This window comes from Columba livia, chromosome Z (genome assembly GCF_036013475.1).
Source record: "Columba livia isolate bColLiv1 breed racing homer chromosome Z, bColLiv1.pat.W.v2, whole genome shotgun sequence".
Lineage (NCBI taxonomy): Eukaryota > Metazoa > Chordata > Aves > Columbiformes > Columbidae > Columba > Columba livia.
The window spans coordinates 74,427,944-74,442,884 of NC_088642.1; the positions used below are offsets into that span (position 1 = coordinate 74,427,944).

Consider the following 14,941-nt stretch of genomic DNA (forward strand, 5'->3'; position numbering starts at 1 on the left):
CACTGCCCAGGTTCACTGGTGTTACAGCTTTTAAATGAATTGCAACCAACGCAGTCTTAAAGTCTCCAGGGAGTAAATGATGTGTAATTAGTCTGCAAGGGTTAAATTCATGCTAGCTGAATTCATTGCTGCACATAGCTATGATTTTTGTAAGGCACAGTTTGGCAGAACTGCAAGAGGGGAATTACAGCGATCAATATGCATCACAGCCCGCATTATAAAGGTTCCAGCCGTGGCTTGTTCTGCTGCTCTGCAGAGTACTGCAGCCTTCAGCAGTTGAGCCTAGGCCAGCACTTTCAGTGCTACCGAATATTGAGAAAATGAGAATATTGAAACTTTTTTTTCTGAGGAGAATACTGGACCAGCTTGGTACCTGTGAACTGCTTAGAGATTGAAACAACTGTGTGAAGCTTTTTCTGAAACACCTTGGTGTTTGACTTGTCTTATGTCACCGTCTTCACAGCCAGTGGAAGCTCCTCACCTACATTAGCCATTGCACAACCAAGTTCATATGGAAAATACGGTAGGAATCTTTTCAGCCTAGTGAAACAGCAAGTTTCACCAGAGATTAATCTTGTTTTATATACAGCTCTTTGGCCAAATTCTTAAACTTTTTTGGCGCAGTTTTCTGTAAATGGTTGATGCGCTGTGCAAATCATAAGGAATGCAGTGATGATTGTTACCCAACCCTTTGCAATGCTTGAAATGTAACAGCCAGGCAAATACTGCAGCCTGGCCCGTGGTCTTTATAACATAAGTTGTCCTTTTTTCACTTAAGACAAACCAATTCCCTTTTCAGTAAAAGGTGACATAACTTACCTTTTTTTTCTTTCATGTGAAGATAAGTGCAGTATTTTATCTCAGCACTACACTGCTCTTTCAGGTTCAGAGTAATTATTATTACCATTTTTTTGGCCCAGATGTGGTAAAAACAGATAAAGATTTTTAACAACTTGGGTGCAAGACACTTGACTGCAGGCTGTGAGCCTTTGTCACGGTGGAAACTTTACAGGTGCAGAGTTTTCAGTGGAGTCTGTAGCTCACATTCTGTTCAGAGCTTGAACTTACAAGAGTACCTGAGCACATGCTTATCTTTATCAGCCTGTTTCTGAGTCCTTCCAGAGTGCACCTTCCGGAGTTAAGCATGTGGTCTTCTGTGTCATGTCTTTGATGCAGGACTCCGCTGGAGTCAGCAGAGGCTTTTTCTGGGTAACGATTGTGGGGTTTCATCCCTTACCTCTCATTATGTTGCTTCCTTTCAGGTACCAAAATTATTTTAAGCCTATTTGAATAATTATTGTTTTTAACCTTTCCCCACAGGAGTGTTTGCGTTTGGACTTTTTGCCACTGACATATTTGTAAACGCGGGCCAGGTTGTGACTGGGAACTTGGCTCCCTACTTCCTGACTGTGTGTAAACCCAACTACACTGGAAACGACTGTCGGGCCCACCATGAGTTCATAAACAACGGCAACATCTGCACTGGGGATGTGGCAGTGATTGAGAAGGCAAGGAGGTCCTTTCCATCCAAACATGCTGCTTTGAGCATTTACTCAGCTTTATATGCCACGGTGAGTGCCAGGGATGTTTGCAGACTTGTATAAGAGGTTTCTTAATGTGCCTCTAGGTGGAACCTTTTTTTTTTACAATGGGTTTTTGAAGAAAAAGAGGGTTGTTTTGGGAGGGCTTTCTTCTTTATCTGTAGGGGAAAGTCCTCTTCTCTCTCTGTTTTACCATTCCTGGTACAAGCAGATCAAATACTCACTGTGTTTGAGGCACTGTGTGATGTGGAGTCATGTGGTCCTGATCTTGAATTTGCTGCTAATTTTCTCAGAAGCCTTTGAGCATGCATTCAACCTCTTCTTCTGCCTGCCCCTGTCTCATGAACATTAAAAGGAAGTTGATGCTTAGATGGCTCCTGGATCACTACTATTTCTTTTGTTCACATGCCATGTGGTGTTCAACATTTAAAAAGTAAACTGTGCCATTTCAGTGGGAGGCTGCACTAGGCTGGGTTTTCCTCCCCTTGTTTTCCTCCCTGAATTGCCCATGCAAGTGAGGTTGTAATAAAAGTCAGGGCCAGAGTTTTGTTGTTGTCATAAAGAAGTGGACCCCACTTGACATCTTGACAAACTGACACTGCTATACTGTCAGGAAGGAAATTGTCCCATTTTAAAAGTCTAGTGAAACAGATTGGCTGCTTCTTTGTATTCACTGGCTCTGTAATGTTTGAAACTTGATGCAAGAAGCTTACTCACAAGCAGAAAATCATAGTGGTTTTGCCATTAAGATCCAAGGACTTAACCTGATTCTTGTCTCAAAATGGCTTCAATAGGTCATTTTTCCCCCAAAAGCTTGACTCAAATGAGTGGCAGAGACTGTCTGTAGGTCATCAGGGTTTGAGAAAAGCCTTGAACTTGTTGATGACTGGGTGTTTACTGAATATTATACCCTGATCTTGGTAGCAGATTAATAAAACATCACATTATTACTATAAAATGAAGAGACCACCCACTGCTGTTTCAATATCCATCTGTTTGCACTGAATATTGTATGAAAAATTATGGAGAATATAAATCGGTGACTCCTTTGATAAGATTTGTTGGGACGTGTTTGGAATGCTCATAACATTTTGCATGCATTACTTCTGAACAATAAGCAACCATGTGTGAAATACAGTTCCCAATAAACTCAATGTTGCTGTGGCAGCTGTTTTCATCATGATAAACTCTTAGATGGAAGCTCTAGGATCACGCTTGGTCCTAGTTCTGCCCTAAGCTATTTACATCCTTTCATGGGCTTTGCCTGCCCAACCTCATTTCCTCAGAAGACAAGTCTGCTACAAACAGGCTGATTTTTACAACTGAAGAGTAAATTATGTTTTTCCTTCCTGAGCTTAAGTCCCAAGTAGTTCAGCATTTCTGAGCCCTGGTCTTTCAAGAGTACCTGCACAGGGCCTGCACTTCTCCCTGCACAGGGAGATACCACGTGCCACCAGGACATGGAGTTATTTCTGAGCTTTGAGGTCATAAAAGTTTGCCCTTAAGGCATTTCAGCCCACAGTCCAATTTTAGCCCAGTTCTCTGCCTGAAGACAGTTTCTAACACTGAAGGTGTTGTCACTTGTTTTTTCCCTGTCTGTCATCTGGGATTAACATGAGCATCATACAAGAAATGCAGAGTACAAATCTGGCTTTGTTTAATAATTGCACTGTGTGCAATTTTTTGAGAAGTGTCTTGCTGATTCTATAATGATAATGTGTGCTGCTGAACATAAAACGTGGTGGATCTGGTTAGCAATAGCTGTGTTTTGCATCAAGCTAAAGATTTGATCCATGGAGCAAGAAAAACAAAACCAGTTGAACATGAGGATGCAGGAGAGTGGATTCAGCACTGACATTGTCTTTCAGCAAATAAATGTCTGTTGAGATCTGGGAGTCTCCTCCCACCACTGAACCTCAACTGTCTCCTGCAGATGTCTCTATACTGATTGGTTCATTAGTGATTGGTTTGGCTTTGTGGTTTTTGTCTTGTTTTATTTTTTTAATATCGGTTTTAGATTTAGTCAACTAGGCTTTTTCTTGTCACCTGCCAAAGAAGCTGAGGAGAATCCAACACATAATTTTTGTGATCTCTGCAGGCAGAATTGTGTATCTTGTATGCCTCAAGTATGGGAAAGAGGAAACAGCTGGCAGCCCTGCCTTTCATATTTACACAAAAATTAGAATATAGCATCTAATTAATTTTTATTAGTCTCCCAGAAGAATGGCAGGAAGAGATTGCAGCCACCGTACATACTACACACTGCTGTACAGTTAGAAATAACATGCTTCTAAGTCCACTTCCCAAGGGAAAATTGTAGGCTAGAAAGACTCCTTAATTTATTAAAATTTATAGCAAAACCCCCAAACCAGATGATATGTTGCATATGGGTTGTCCCAGTTACATCGTCTTTGAACAACTGTTACTTCATACACTTCTGAGAAAGGTCATGGAAGAGACAGTGACAAAGATGTCTAACAGATGGTAGTGTTGAACCAGAACATGAAAAATTAAAGTATTTCACCAGCACAACTGGAGGAGCTCCTACTGTAGAGAGGAGGTAGGTACCTTTGGTGACCCTCAGTTTGCCTCTGGAGTGAAAGCAAGAATTGTGTTACAGTCATGACAGGGGCTCTATGGTTGAAAGATACAACTAATTACTTACATTGACCATTTAGTCGTGTTTTTAGGATACTTCAGCTAAGCTCTTGCCTTGCAGCATCCACAAGTAATTCCTTCTGTCACATCCATCTGTCTGGGAGACTCACACTGGATCATGACCTGGCATCCGTTGTTTATGCCTGGGTGTGTTGCTTCTCGACTAGATTAGAGCGATGCATTATACCTGGGCAACAGCAGAGAACACTACAGCAAATCCCTTCTGCAAACCAGGTCACTGTAACCACACCAACAATTTCTTCCATTTCTGCAGTAACACCTACCAGACTAATCAGTGAAATTCAAGGCCTTGGCACTTCAGGCAGCTGCACTGAGCATCCAGGAGACTGCGTCGTGTTCTGCAGTACACACCGTTGTCAAAGGCTCTGCTTCTCTCTTATTGTCAGATCTCTATGGTGAAGGAAAAGATGGTCTGTAAAGCTCATAGGACACGGAATTTTCAAGTATTGGCACAAAACTGTGAACTTTCCAGTGAAAATAAACTATCACAAATCTCCCTACTTCCTGCTGAAGCATACATATAACATACACTCTAAATATATATGAGCATATATTTGCATATACGTATGTGTACGTCTTAAATTTGAAGACAAAAAAGCCTCCTTGACTCTCTATGCTTTTGTCTGTCCGAAAAAGATGGGAGAGGAATTATACACAGGATGAACGCTACTATCACACATTGCACAGTGCTAAACACACTGCTTGTATGTAGTGATAAGAGCACAGCAAAGAAGCTGAATAGGTAATTTATATAGTTAAATAATATGTAGTTTATTCTTTATATGATTTATGCTATTGACATCTTTTTGTATTCACTTCCTCGCTTCTCTCCCACACGTCAAGTAACTGGTTTTGACATTTAGAATTTTGTAAATAAATTACTGTATAAATAGCATTGTCGGAAATTTTCAGAAGCACCTGCTGTGGGTAGGAAATCAAATGTAAGTAACTTTCACTGAGAGTTTGGGGTTTTAAACAAGGCTTGGAAGTCATGCTTTAGGCGAAAGGGTAAACACATTGTGAGAATCTTAAAAAATACCTTAGCTTTAGGGAGCAGGACAAGAAAGATCCAACTGCAGTGAGGGGGAAGTCTGACCAGAATGGAGAAGCTCTCCCAGTTATTTCTGAGCTCAGTGCATGATTTATGGGTGAGCTGAGGCGTACCTTCTGGGAAAACAGTTTGTCTTGTTTCAAACCGTCTTTGTGAGAGTTTAACAGATTTCCCTTGACAATCTGTTCACATGGTTAATTACACTCACTGCTAAAAATGTTCTCTTTACTACAAGTTTACGTTTTGCTGCTGAGATGGGGGAAACTTCAAATACATGAGATACTTCCCATCTGTAATAAGGAGAACTCTCCCATGTGGTTAACCCAAAGATCCAGTTTCATGTCCTACCTGTAAGAAAATAGGCACGTGTGGATTGTTCTCTGTCGCTGGGGTTTGCAGCTGTCACAGCAGGAATGCCTTTTTCCTTCAAAGAGGTGCTGCTTTTTCTTTGGATGCTGCAAACTGCAGTAGTGCTTCAGTGGGTAATAGGAAAGCAATCCAGATCCCTATTTCTTGTTTGGATTGGCTTCTGCTAAGATAAATGCATAGGCTTAAAGGATGGGCAGTAATTATTCACACAGTGGCACGGCCCTTCAGTTTTATTTTTTCCTATTGTTTCCAAAGAACCTGAATGTGTTTTGGTGATAGTCAGGTGCAGGTCAACCTACCAGCAAAGGCTGGGACGAGATTGCCACCTAGTGCTGAGTTCCCAGCTATCATCTCAAGGCATGTGCTGCAGTCAGGTGTTTGGTTGGAAAAACAGAGCAAGCAGGAACCCCTCGAGTAGCTCTGTCCCATTCCTGATTTAAGAAGGACAAGGAATTACTGGAGGGTGTGCAGTGGTGGGCTACAAAGATGATCAGTGATCTGGAGCACCTTTGTTATGAGGAGAGACTGAGAGAGCCGGGTCTGTTCAGCCTGGAGTAGAGAAGGCCAAGAATTGATCTCATCGATGTTTATAAATATCTCAAGGATGCATGTCAAGAGGATGGGGCTAAACTCTATTCAGTGATGCCCAGCGATAGGATGAGGGGCAACGGGCACAGACAGGATGTTCCGTCTAAACATGAGGAGAAACTTCTTTACTTTGAGGGTGCCAGAGCCCTGGAACAGGCTGCCCTGAGAGGCTGTGGAGTCTCCTTCTCTGGAGACATTCAAATCCACCTGGACACATTGCTGTGTGACCTGGTCTCCTGAACCTGCTTTAGCAGGTGGGTTGGACTGGATGATCTCCAGAGGTCCCTTCCAACCCCAACCATTCTGTGATTCTGTATTATACACTATAATGTTCCAGTTCACAAACTGAATTCACCTTCAAATGAAGTGCTCAGCAGCACATTTCAGGCCAGAAGACTCTTTCCCAGGCAGACATCTGGCAAATTCAGCTGTTAGAGAAGTCTAGTACTGCAGTTTCTTGCCAGGTAAAAGTATAATTTTGCCTATGTACAGGCCCAAAGGCAGACAGATCTGCTTTCTGCTGGTCAGTTTCTCTGGCCTGTCCATTTTCTTTCCAAGAGGTGGTTGCTGCATCTCTTCCTTCTTCTAGAGTTATGTATTGCCATGGGTTTAGGGCTGACATTTTCAACACCAGCTGGTGAGGGGAAGCCAGCAGTAGGAACATTTAATGACCCAGTCAGGGAGAAGTGAAAAGAAATGTAGACAGGGAGAAAGTTAGAGTAAAAAGTACACACAATACAGCAGAACAGAGGAATATATAAAATGCAGTGAAGAGAGTGACCTTAAGAATGGATATAATTTGTTTCTTGATCCCCAACTTTGTGCCAAACTGTAGCGATCTCTGTATACCTGCCTCGTGAAGAAAAAGACATCAAAACGCGGTAAAATAATTGCCCACAGCTGCCAAATAGATCATGGAGCGCAAAGCAGTCTGTGCCGGTGGTTGCCATCAGAAGCACCAAGCCAAGCGTCCACAGGCGTCCTTCAGCACAGGCGCAGGACAGTCCTGCGGCAGCTTCACCCCAGCCGAGCCACTGTGGTCCTGGCCAGAGACGGGCAGCGAGAGCCAGAGCGGTGTCCTGCGACAGGAGAACAGCTCGTGGGTCCCCACAGTCCTGCAGAGCCCGCTCTGATTTCAGTGCCGCTCAGCAGTGCCCTTCCCCAGCCATGGGGTGATCCTAGAGAAAGACGAGGTCTGTGACCTGCGGACAGCACAACCGGAGATCCCACTTGTGGTGTTACTGCAGATTTGATTAAAACAATACGGATCTTCTGTAGAGTCTTTTGTGCACAAGAATAACAAAACCATATTTCTACTTCTGACAACTTTAAAAGGGTCAAGAATGGGAATATTTTCAGCTTTGGTGATTTTACTGTTTTTACAACAAGAGAACATATTTTTTATTTATGTCTAAAATGGCATCTTTTGATATTAAACATTAGAAGAGACTCTTCCACGGTTTGTAATCTTTCCATTCCTCAGCAGAAAAGGTGTTTATACTTTCACTGGGTCTGTTCTACACTATGAATCAGGTTCATTTACCAACTGGTTGGTCATGAAGTTTTCAAATGCATCTTCCTGATTTCATTTCATGTATGGGAGGCAGTATATCATCTAGAGACATTTCTGGCAAATGTGTTTGACTTACTTGCTTTGCTTATCAAACCCTTGGAAATCACACTGGCATCCCTACTTCCTGGCTGAAAAAGGATTTTAATGAATTGTTTTGCCATCAGGCTTGGTTTGCTTGATCTTTGTCATTTTGTGGCTCTAGAATTAACAACTGGCTGCTAATTGTGACCCACATGATTTTGCTCTCTCTGTCAAAATGTATTTAAAATAAAATACAAACTGCCAAAAAACCTGTGGGGTTCATGAAAAAAAAAAAAATACTCAGAACACAGTGAAACTTCACACTCTGGAACTGCATTTCCAGAATCAAATTTGTTTTGAAAGAAATCTCTCATATTCTGTGCTTCATTTCATCTTGAAAAGAAAATATCTAGAATGGTTTCTCTTAATGTTCTCTTAACATCACTTGGGAAACTGGAGGAGATAGTTCATATGGATGCTCAGCTCCATCATGTGCACGTTACAGTTTCTGCAGGAGTATAAACATAATGTTTTTACTCCCTTTGCAAACATATGGTCATGTACATTCTGAGTCTGCGTTTGTGGGCATATGAGCAAGTACTTGTACAAGTTAGGAAGTCAGCAAAAGCGAGTCTGTAGATGGCAGCTCAGAAATAGTCCAGCATGTCAGTGCAGTTGATGGGATATTTGACATCTGGAAACATCATTAAACAGTCTATGCTTTGTTCGCTTAGAAGTATTCTCTGAATCACATTAAACCTATTCCTCCATTTCACAGTGCTTTTTTTTTTTAATGAGTCACGGAGTTTGTCACATCCTTGGTGATTTAGGATTTCTCTGGGTGGAAAAAGTTGCATTTCTGGCAGAACCCCTTTTCATTTTTGGTTTGCCCTTTGTTTCAGATGTACATCACAAGCACAATTAAAACAAAGAGCAGCAGGCTAGCCAAACCTGTGCTGTGCCTGGGTACCCTGTGTGCTGCCTTCCTCACTGGCCTAAATCGAGTTTCCGAGTATCGAAACCACTGTTCGGACGTGATTGCAGGCTTCATCCTGGGCAGTGCTGTAGCCTTGTTTCTGGTAAGCCCATCAGTCCTTCTTCATTTCTTTGGAAAATACCTCAGTTAAAAATATATGAAAAATTACTATTCTCTTGTGGCCTATTGCAGATGATTAATCCAGTTGCTAAGAACTAATTCTAGGCCCATCCAATTAAAAGTATCATCAGAGAAAACCCTAATATGAAATCAGGTTGATACGAATAAGTCTGATATGATGATATTTGTGCATTGTATATATTTCAAGATTATTTTAATTACATGTTCTTACTTGACCTGTCCTGGAAAATACTGTAAAGATGGTATAGATTTCAACTAATGTTGAAAGAGGAGTGTGCTTGAGACATCTTCTCTGACACCCTTGAACTGCAAAACCCTACTGTCTGCATGGTATCTGGCAAAAATGCAGGATACAGGGTGTTGTCTGGAGCTCTCAGCAGTGGGCCTGGTGCTCCATTTTTTTTCAGACATTAAAAAAAGTGCAATAGAAAGGAAGGTCAGGACAAACTCCCCGGGAGACAAAACTACCTCCTTTTGCAGCATTTGGAGTTGAGCTGAAATTGTTCGCCATCTCACAGGATAATCAAATGTATTATTTAAACTGTATCAGGATCCCATAGAATCTAGAAACAGCATCTCTCTGGACTTCAAATGTTACTTCCTTGGCTGTTCACTGTGGTTTAAGTGTTTTCTTTGGTAAGAGATCTCTTACTGAGGGTTTATCCACAAAGCAAGCAGTCAAGGTGATTCTCACTATTACCAAGAAATGTGCCTGGTTCCATGTAATCAAAATATGCTTCAAAACTATCCGCTGCATGGCAACAGACACTTCATCCCTGTTATTAGGAAGGATTAAGTTTCAAAATCCCTTAAATCTAGATTGTCCTGTCACTGATTGTTTTTCTATTCTGTAGTAAAAACACTCCAACCAAACAAAAAAAACAGCCTTCCTGTATCATTTATTCCTGTGTTCTCTTTAAATAAAAACATGTCTGCAACCTCTGACCTGAATCTCCTTGGCTTTAATGTGAGTAATTTTTCTGATTCCCTCTGGGAAAGGCAGCTTAAATCTAACTCGTGCAATATAAGAAGCAGTCACCCCATATATCTGGTCAGGACAACCTCTGTGCTCCCAGTACCTGTTTCTAGCAGTGACAACCTGCTCCCAGCCACACTTTGGCCCTGCAGAACTTTCTGCCACCCTCCAGGTGTCAGGAGCCCGTTTGCAGAGTGCTGGAAGGGGCCTCCCTGGAGCTTAGAGGGGAGAGGTGCGGTGAGATTGCCGCTGCTGGCGCAAGACTCACCGAGGCTGAAGCCTGCTCAGGTCTAACGAGCAGCAAAGAGGAAGAGCCAGCCAGGAGCTGGCTGCAGGAATGGCTCTGACAGCAGATGTTTCAGCTCCTGTATGTCTTTTTTTTTCCAGTGTTCCCAAGCCCCAAACTGCTATGTGTGTTTGCTCTCATTACCATCACCATCTGGGTGCAGTAAGTCTGGTCATGCACAAGAGGAAGGCTTGTAGAATAAACACCCTAGCAGTTGTGTTGGAAAAATGGAGGAAGGGTGCTAAAAGAGCCTGATGTCATCCAGATGGGAGGTAGACTCAGCCATCCAGTGAGCCTTTTTCACTGTTCAAAAATGACAGTCAAGAGTCTGAAGGGAATATTTGAACAATATTTTGCCAATATTTGGCATCATTGGGGTCGTCTGTGGTTCTGTGATGATAAAGCAGGCACGGGAGTCTCTGCTGTATAAAACATAAAAAGGCTGAGAATGGTTTATCACCTCAGATTAGAGGCCAGATGAGCCCATTTACTAAGGTAGTCCACCACACCCAGCAATGTCAATAAATGAACTGTAACCCAAGGCTGAGCTAGATGATGCCTTGAACCAAAACCCAGGTTTAGTTCTTCGCAAAAACTGGCAGGTGTGACACCCCTGATGGCAATTCCTGTGACTTTTTCCTGCGGACAGAACGTGCTGACCTCACTTTTTTTTCCCTGCATTACACAGGGGATATGTGTTGTCCATAACTTTAAAGGCACTCATGGAGCTCCTTCTAAACCGAAGCCTGAAGACCCAAGAGGAATGCCACTAATGGCTTTTCCAAGAGTGGAAAGCCCTTTGGAGACATTGAGTGCACAGGTACTGTAAATCCTCTCACCCAGACCATCACCAAGCACATTTTCTGTTACGGCAGAGGAAAAACTAGTTGTATACATTAACTACCCAGGGAGCTGGTTTTATTTCTAACATCAAGCCCATTGAACAGAGTGAATTTGCATCAGGGTAGAGTTTCTTTTAAGGCATTTATCCCTTAAACTACCAAATACTATAGATCTTCTGCCCCTTTGCACATCCAAAGCTAATGCAGTAGGATTTCACATGCCTCTGTGTATCATTTGTGATAACAAACTTTTGCTTAGAAAAACAGAGAACTGAGAGACAACTAATGATAATTCTATCTAATTATACCTCGGAATGCTTTGAGGATGTGTTAAGGATTTACTCTACCATTTGTAATCCTGTGTATAAGCTATGCTGTCCAGAAAAATAGTAAAGAGATTAGTTTTTTAAATTTATTACTGTTCAGCATCTTCTATAAGAAGAAGAAATCATATACTCTTTTCTGTCTCTAAGTCATCAGAAGACAATAGCATTCTTTCAAGTTTGCAAGAAAATAGGTTAGCAGGAGCATCATCATGGATAGTGTTTCTGTTAAACTACTAGCTTCAAGCAGCTTATGTTAGCATAACTGAATCATACCCAGTTATTTCAGAACAGACAAGCACATGGCACCTGTCAAGAATTTCTGAGAACAAGGACCAACTGTAGTTTATCAGTTATCTGAAGTGCCCTGGTGTAATTTTATTGTACTTCCTATATCAGATGGCCTGTCCTTCCTGTGTGCAGGCTGTGTGGCAGGATCAATAGTAACATTTGTTAAACGCTTTGACAAATAAACCAAAAATAAGAATCAAAAAAAAGTGTAAAAGACAATGTTCCTAACGGCTAGAAATATTTTGCTTAATTGAAAGATCGCTTTTGATTAGGCAAAGATTTGCTGGAGAACTTTTGATTAAATCTGCAGAACTGTTCTCTTGGTGGGCTTGCAGTCCCAAACCTGAAGTGTTGCTTATATACCTGCATTGCATCATATATGACAAAATGTCTGAACAGGTGAAAATATTCATAGACTAGAAGAAAAAATTCATCTAGTCACCTATTTATAGCTTTTGGACTGCGAAGTGCAGGTAGGGGCTGGGGCTTAACTGTTGATGTCTACTGAAAACAAGATAATTTTCTCTGATTCGGGGTGTCAGTCTCTCAATGACCATACATCTACCATCTACAACTAGACTGGGAAAAAAGTGATCCAACTCTGAAGCTATTATAAACAAGTCCTTGGGAATGGCTGCTCATTACTGTTTCTTTGGATATAGGAGGTGCATTTTCCTTCTCCGTGCAGATTGCTGCATCCATTCCCACTCTTGTTTTGCCTTGCACCCACACAAACCCTGCAGATGCAGCATGATCCAAGGTTGACTCAATACTGCCACTAAAGTCCTGGACATTGGTGTCCAAGAAGGTTAAATCAACTCTGTTTCCACCTAAAGAGGGCTTCCGTGTTGCCGTGTGTCTGTTGTTCCATGTGTTTTGACATAATGAGCCCACCTCTGTATGGTTTTAAGCTCTGTTATGTTCCCTGGGACCAAACTAAGTGGGGTTTACAGGCAAACGTCACTTGAAGCCAAGCCATGGTCTTCTAGGCTCTCCCTGAGGACAGACCCACTGTGTTATGTACTGTACTGACACATCCCCCTGGACAGGATCCAGTCCCGTTTGAAAGTCTCTATTGAAGAAATGGTGTCTTGTTTTTCAAGGCTGTTCCCGGGGTGTCCAGAGCCCAGAAGGAGAGCATGAATTCAGCATTTCCCACAATGAGCTCAGGTTAGAGAGCAGCCACATTTGCAGCAATTTTTCCATTTTAAAGCCCTGCATTAGCTGAGCAGCAGATTTTATTAGTGAAGGTTTTTCTCATTTGTTTTACACTCTGCGATATGCAAATGCCAAAATGTATACAAATGTTCATGTGTTTGCCTTTTCCTCTTTGCAGAATCACTCTGCCTCTATGACTGAAGTAACCTGAGATGGAAGACTGGCAACAGAAGCTATTTTTTATTACTCTCCAGTACAATACTCCAAGACACACAGTTACTAAATGTCTAACTGTGATGACCAGTATTATGTTATGTCTAGTTAGAGGCTAATGTTTTGTACCTTTTTTGTATGAGGAAGTGATGTAGCTTGCCCTGATTTTTTGTCAGCTTTAATATTATTATGCCAGAATTTAAAAGCAAAATGGAAAAAGAACAAAAAAAACCTTTTCTTGTTTAAAGTGTGCACTGAGGAACTACATCTATGGAATTGTTGATGTTGTTATGTGATATTTGTACACGATTTTTTTTTCATTTTTGAATTTATATATCTTGAAAAAAATCACTTTTACCTTTTCCTACCATAAGAAGTGCTTCTACCAGTGAGTCAGATTCTGATCTGAGTAAGCATGGATCTGAAGTAATTGCTTATATTTAACTCAGATTAAAATAATGGTGATCAGGAATCTAACCCGAATTATACTGTCAACACATAATAAACATCCATCCTTGATTCAGTGAGGTACTTAAGCGTTCCTTAGCATTATGGACTTCAGCTAGCTGTCCAGTTTCCAGCCTACTTGGCAGACTTGAAGTACTAATACATCCTTAAGCATCTCACTGAATCAAAGCCTGATTGTTCTGGTGTGGGTGATAGTGCTAGTTATTGAAGAATAACTAAAACAACGTACTCAGTCTGCAATATAGACAGACTGGACACGAGAATTTATAGTAGTAGCTGATAGCATGTGAACTGACTATATCATCTCCCTAGATCTCCGTTCCTCCCTGAGGCCCAGCTAAAGCTCCCAGTGAAACCTGGCTTCAGGAATTGACTATGGGGATATACAGCCACCACTGTGGAGCTGCGCCTGGGCTTTAAGTGTTTCATGATTTCATCATAGATTTGTGGGGTAACTAGTAACATTGGTGCAAAGGAAATGTGACACCACTTCTTCAGTGGCGTGGCATTACTTGGCATTCAGATTGGCGTAACCAAGAAGCCAGTTTTGCCCTAATAGTGTGGTTTTCACTAAGGGGCTTTGGCAAGTAAAAAAAAAACCAAAACAAAACAAAACAACCCACACAACAACAACAACAAAACCTAAAAAAACTGACAGAGTCTGTAGTAGCAGACTGCATTTTTGTAAATTCTGCCATACAGAATTTATATCAAAACTGCTGTTTTATGATTTAACAAGTTGTTTAAGGAAAAAAAAAGACAAATAAGTGTGGGGCGCGGGGGGGAAGAAAACAAGGAGCCCGTTTACAAAGGCTACAACTGGGGCAAAGGCTTCATTACATGACTTTTCACTGTTTCTAAGATTTTCCTGCATCTCATTCTTCTAGCATGGTGATAACTGCTGTGTGTCTCCTTTAAAGAATGGAGCCTCTGTCTGTCCTTTTACCGGAATGTTTACCTCACATTTCCATGTTGTTTTTTCTTGGCTTTTTTTTGTATATTTTTTTCCAAAACAGATGAAAAAAAAATTATCAAAAAACCAAAACATGTAGCCTGGTCTTTGTCATTCGCCTGTGACACAAAAAAAAATTGTGATGTCTATTTGTGTCTGGTCTTGTGGTGTTTCCTTCAGGTTGGTATTTTCTTCTGGGTCCACAGATGTCTGCATCAGCTTTAGGAATATAAGCAACAGACCTGGGCCATGTGGGCTTTCTGTGGCCATGAGGAACCATCAGTAGTGTTGTCAGTCCTGCACTACAACTTTGATAAAAATTCCACAGGGAAAAATTGCTGAATAAATTTGGCTGTGGAACCAATCCTTGCTCCATGTTAGGAGAATAGTTACATGTTAGCAAAACTTACCAGCAATGAATATTCATTCAATATGCTCAGTCAGCAGCGTGTAAGTCCACTCATACTGCAAAGGGTTAGGAGGGGGTTTAATT

The 14,941-nt window shown here is 41.5% G+C and overlaps 1 protein-coding gene across 6 annotated transcripts in view; it reads left to right on the forward strand.

The window, feature by feature from the left end:
* The window catches only part of PLPPR1 (phospholipid phosphatase related 1), a 135,411-nt gene extending 120,870 nt beyond the window's left edge, over positions 1-14,541 (forward strand). For all 6 annotated transcript variants that reach the window (XM_065046417.1, XM_065046416.1, XM_065046414.1 and 3 more), the window contains 4 exons: positions 1,321-1,571; positions 8,725-8,901; positions 10,890-11,021; positions 12,994-14,541. In XM_065046417.1, coding sequence (XP_064902489.1) covers positions 1,321-1,571; positions 8,725-8,901; positions 10,890-11,021; positions 12,994-13,026 — 593 coding nt within the window. In that variant the 3' untranslated portion in view covers positions 13,027-14,541. The remainder of the gene's footprint in view (positions 1-1,320; positions 1,572-8,724; positions 8,902-10,889; positions 11,022-12,993) is intronic.
* The last annotated feature ends 400 nt before the right edge of the window (positions 14,542-14,941 follow it).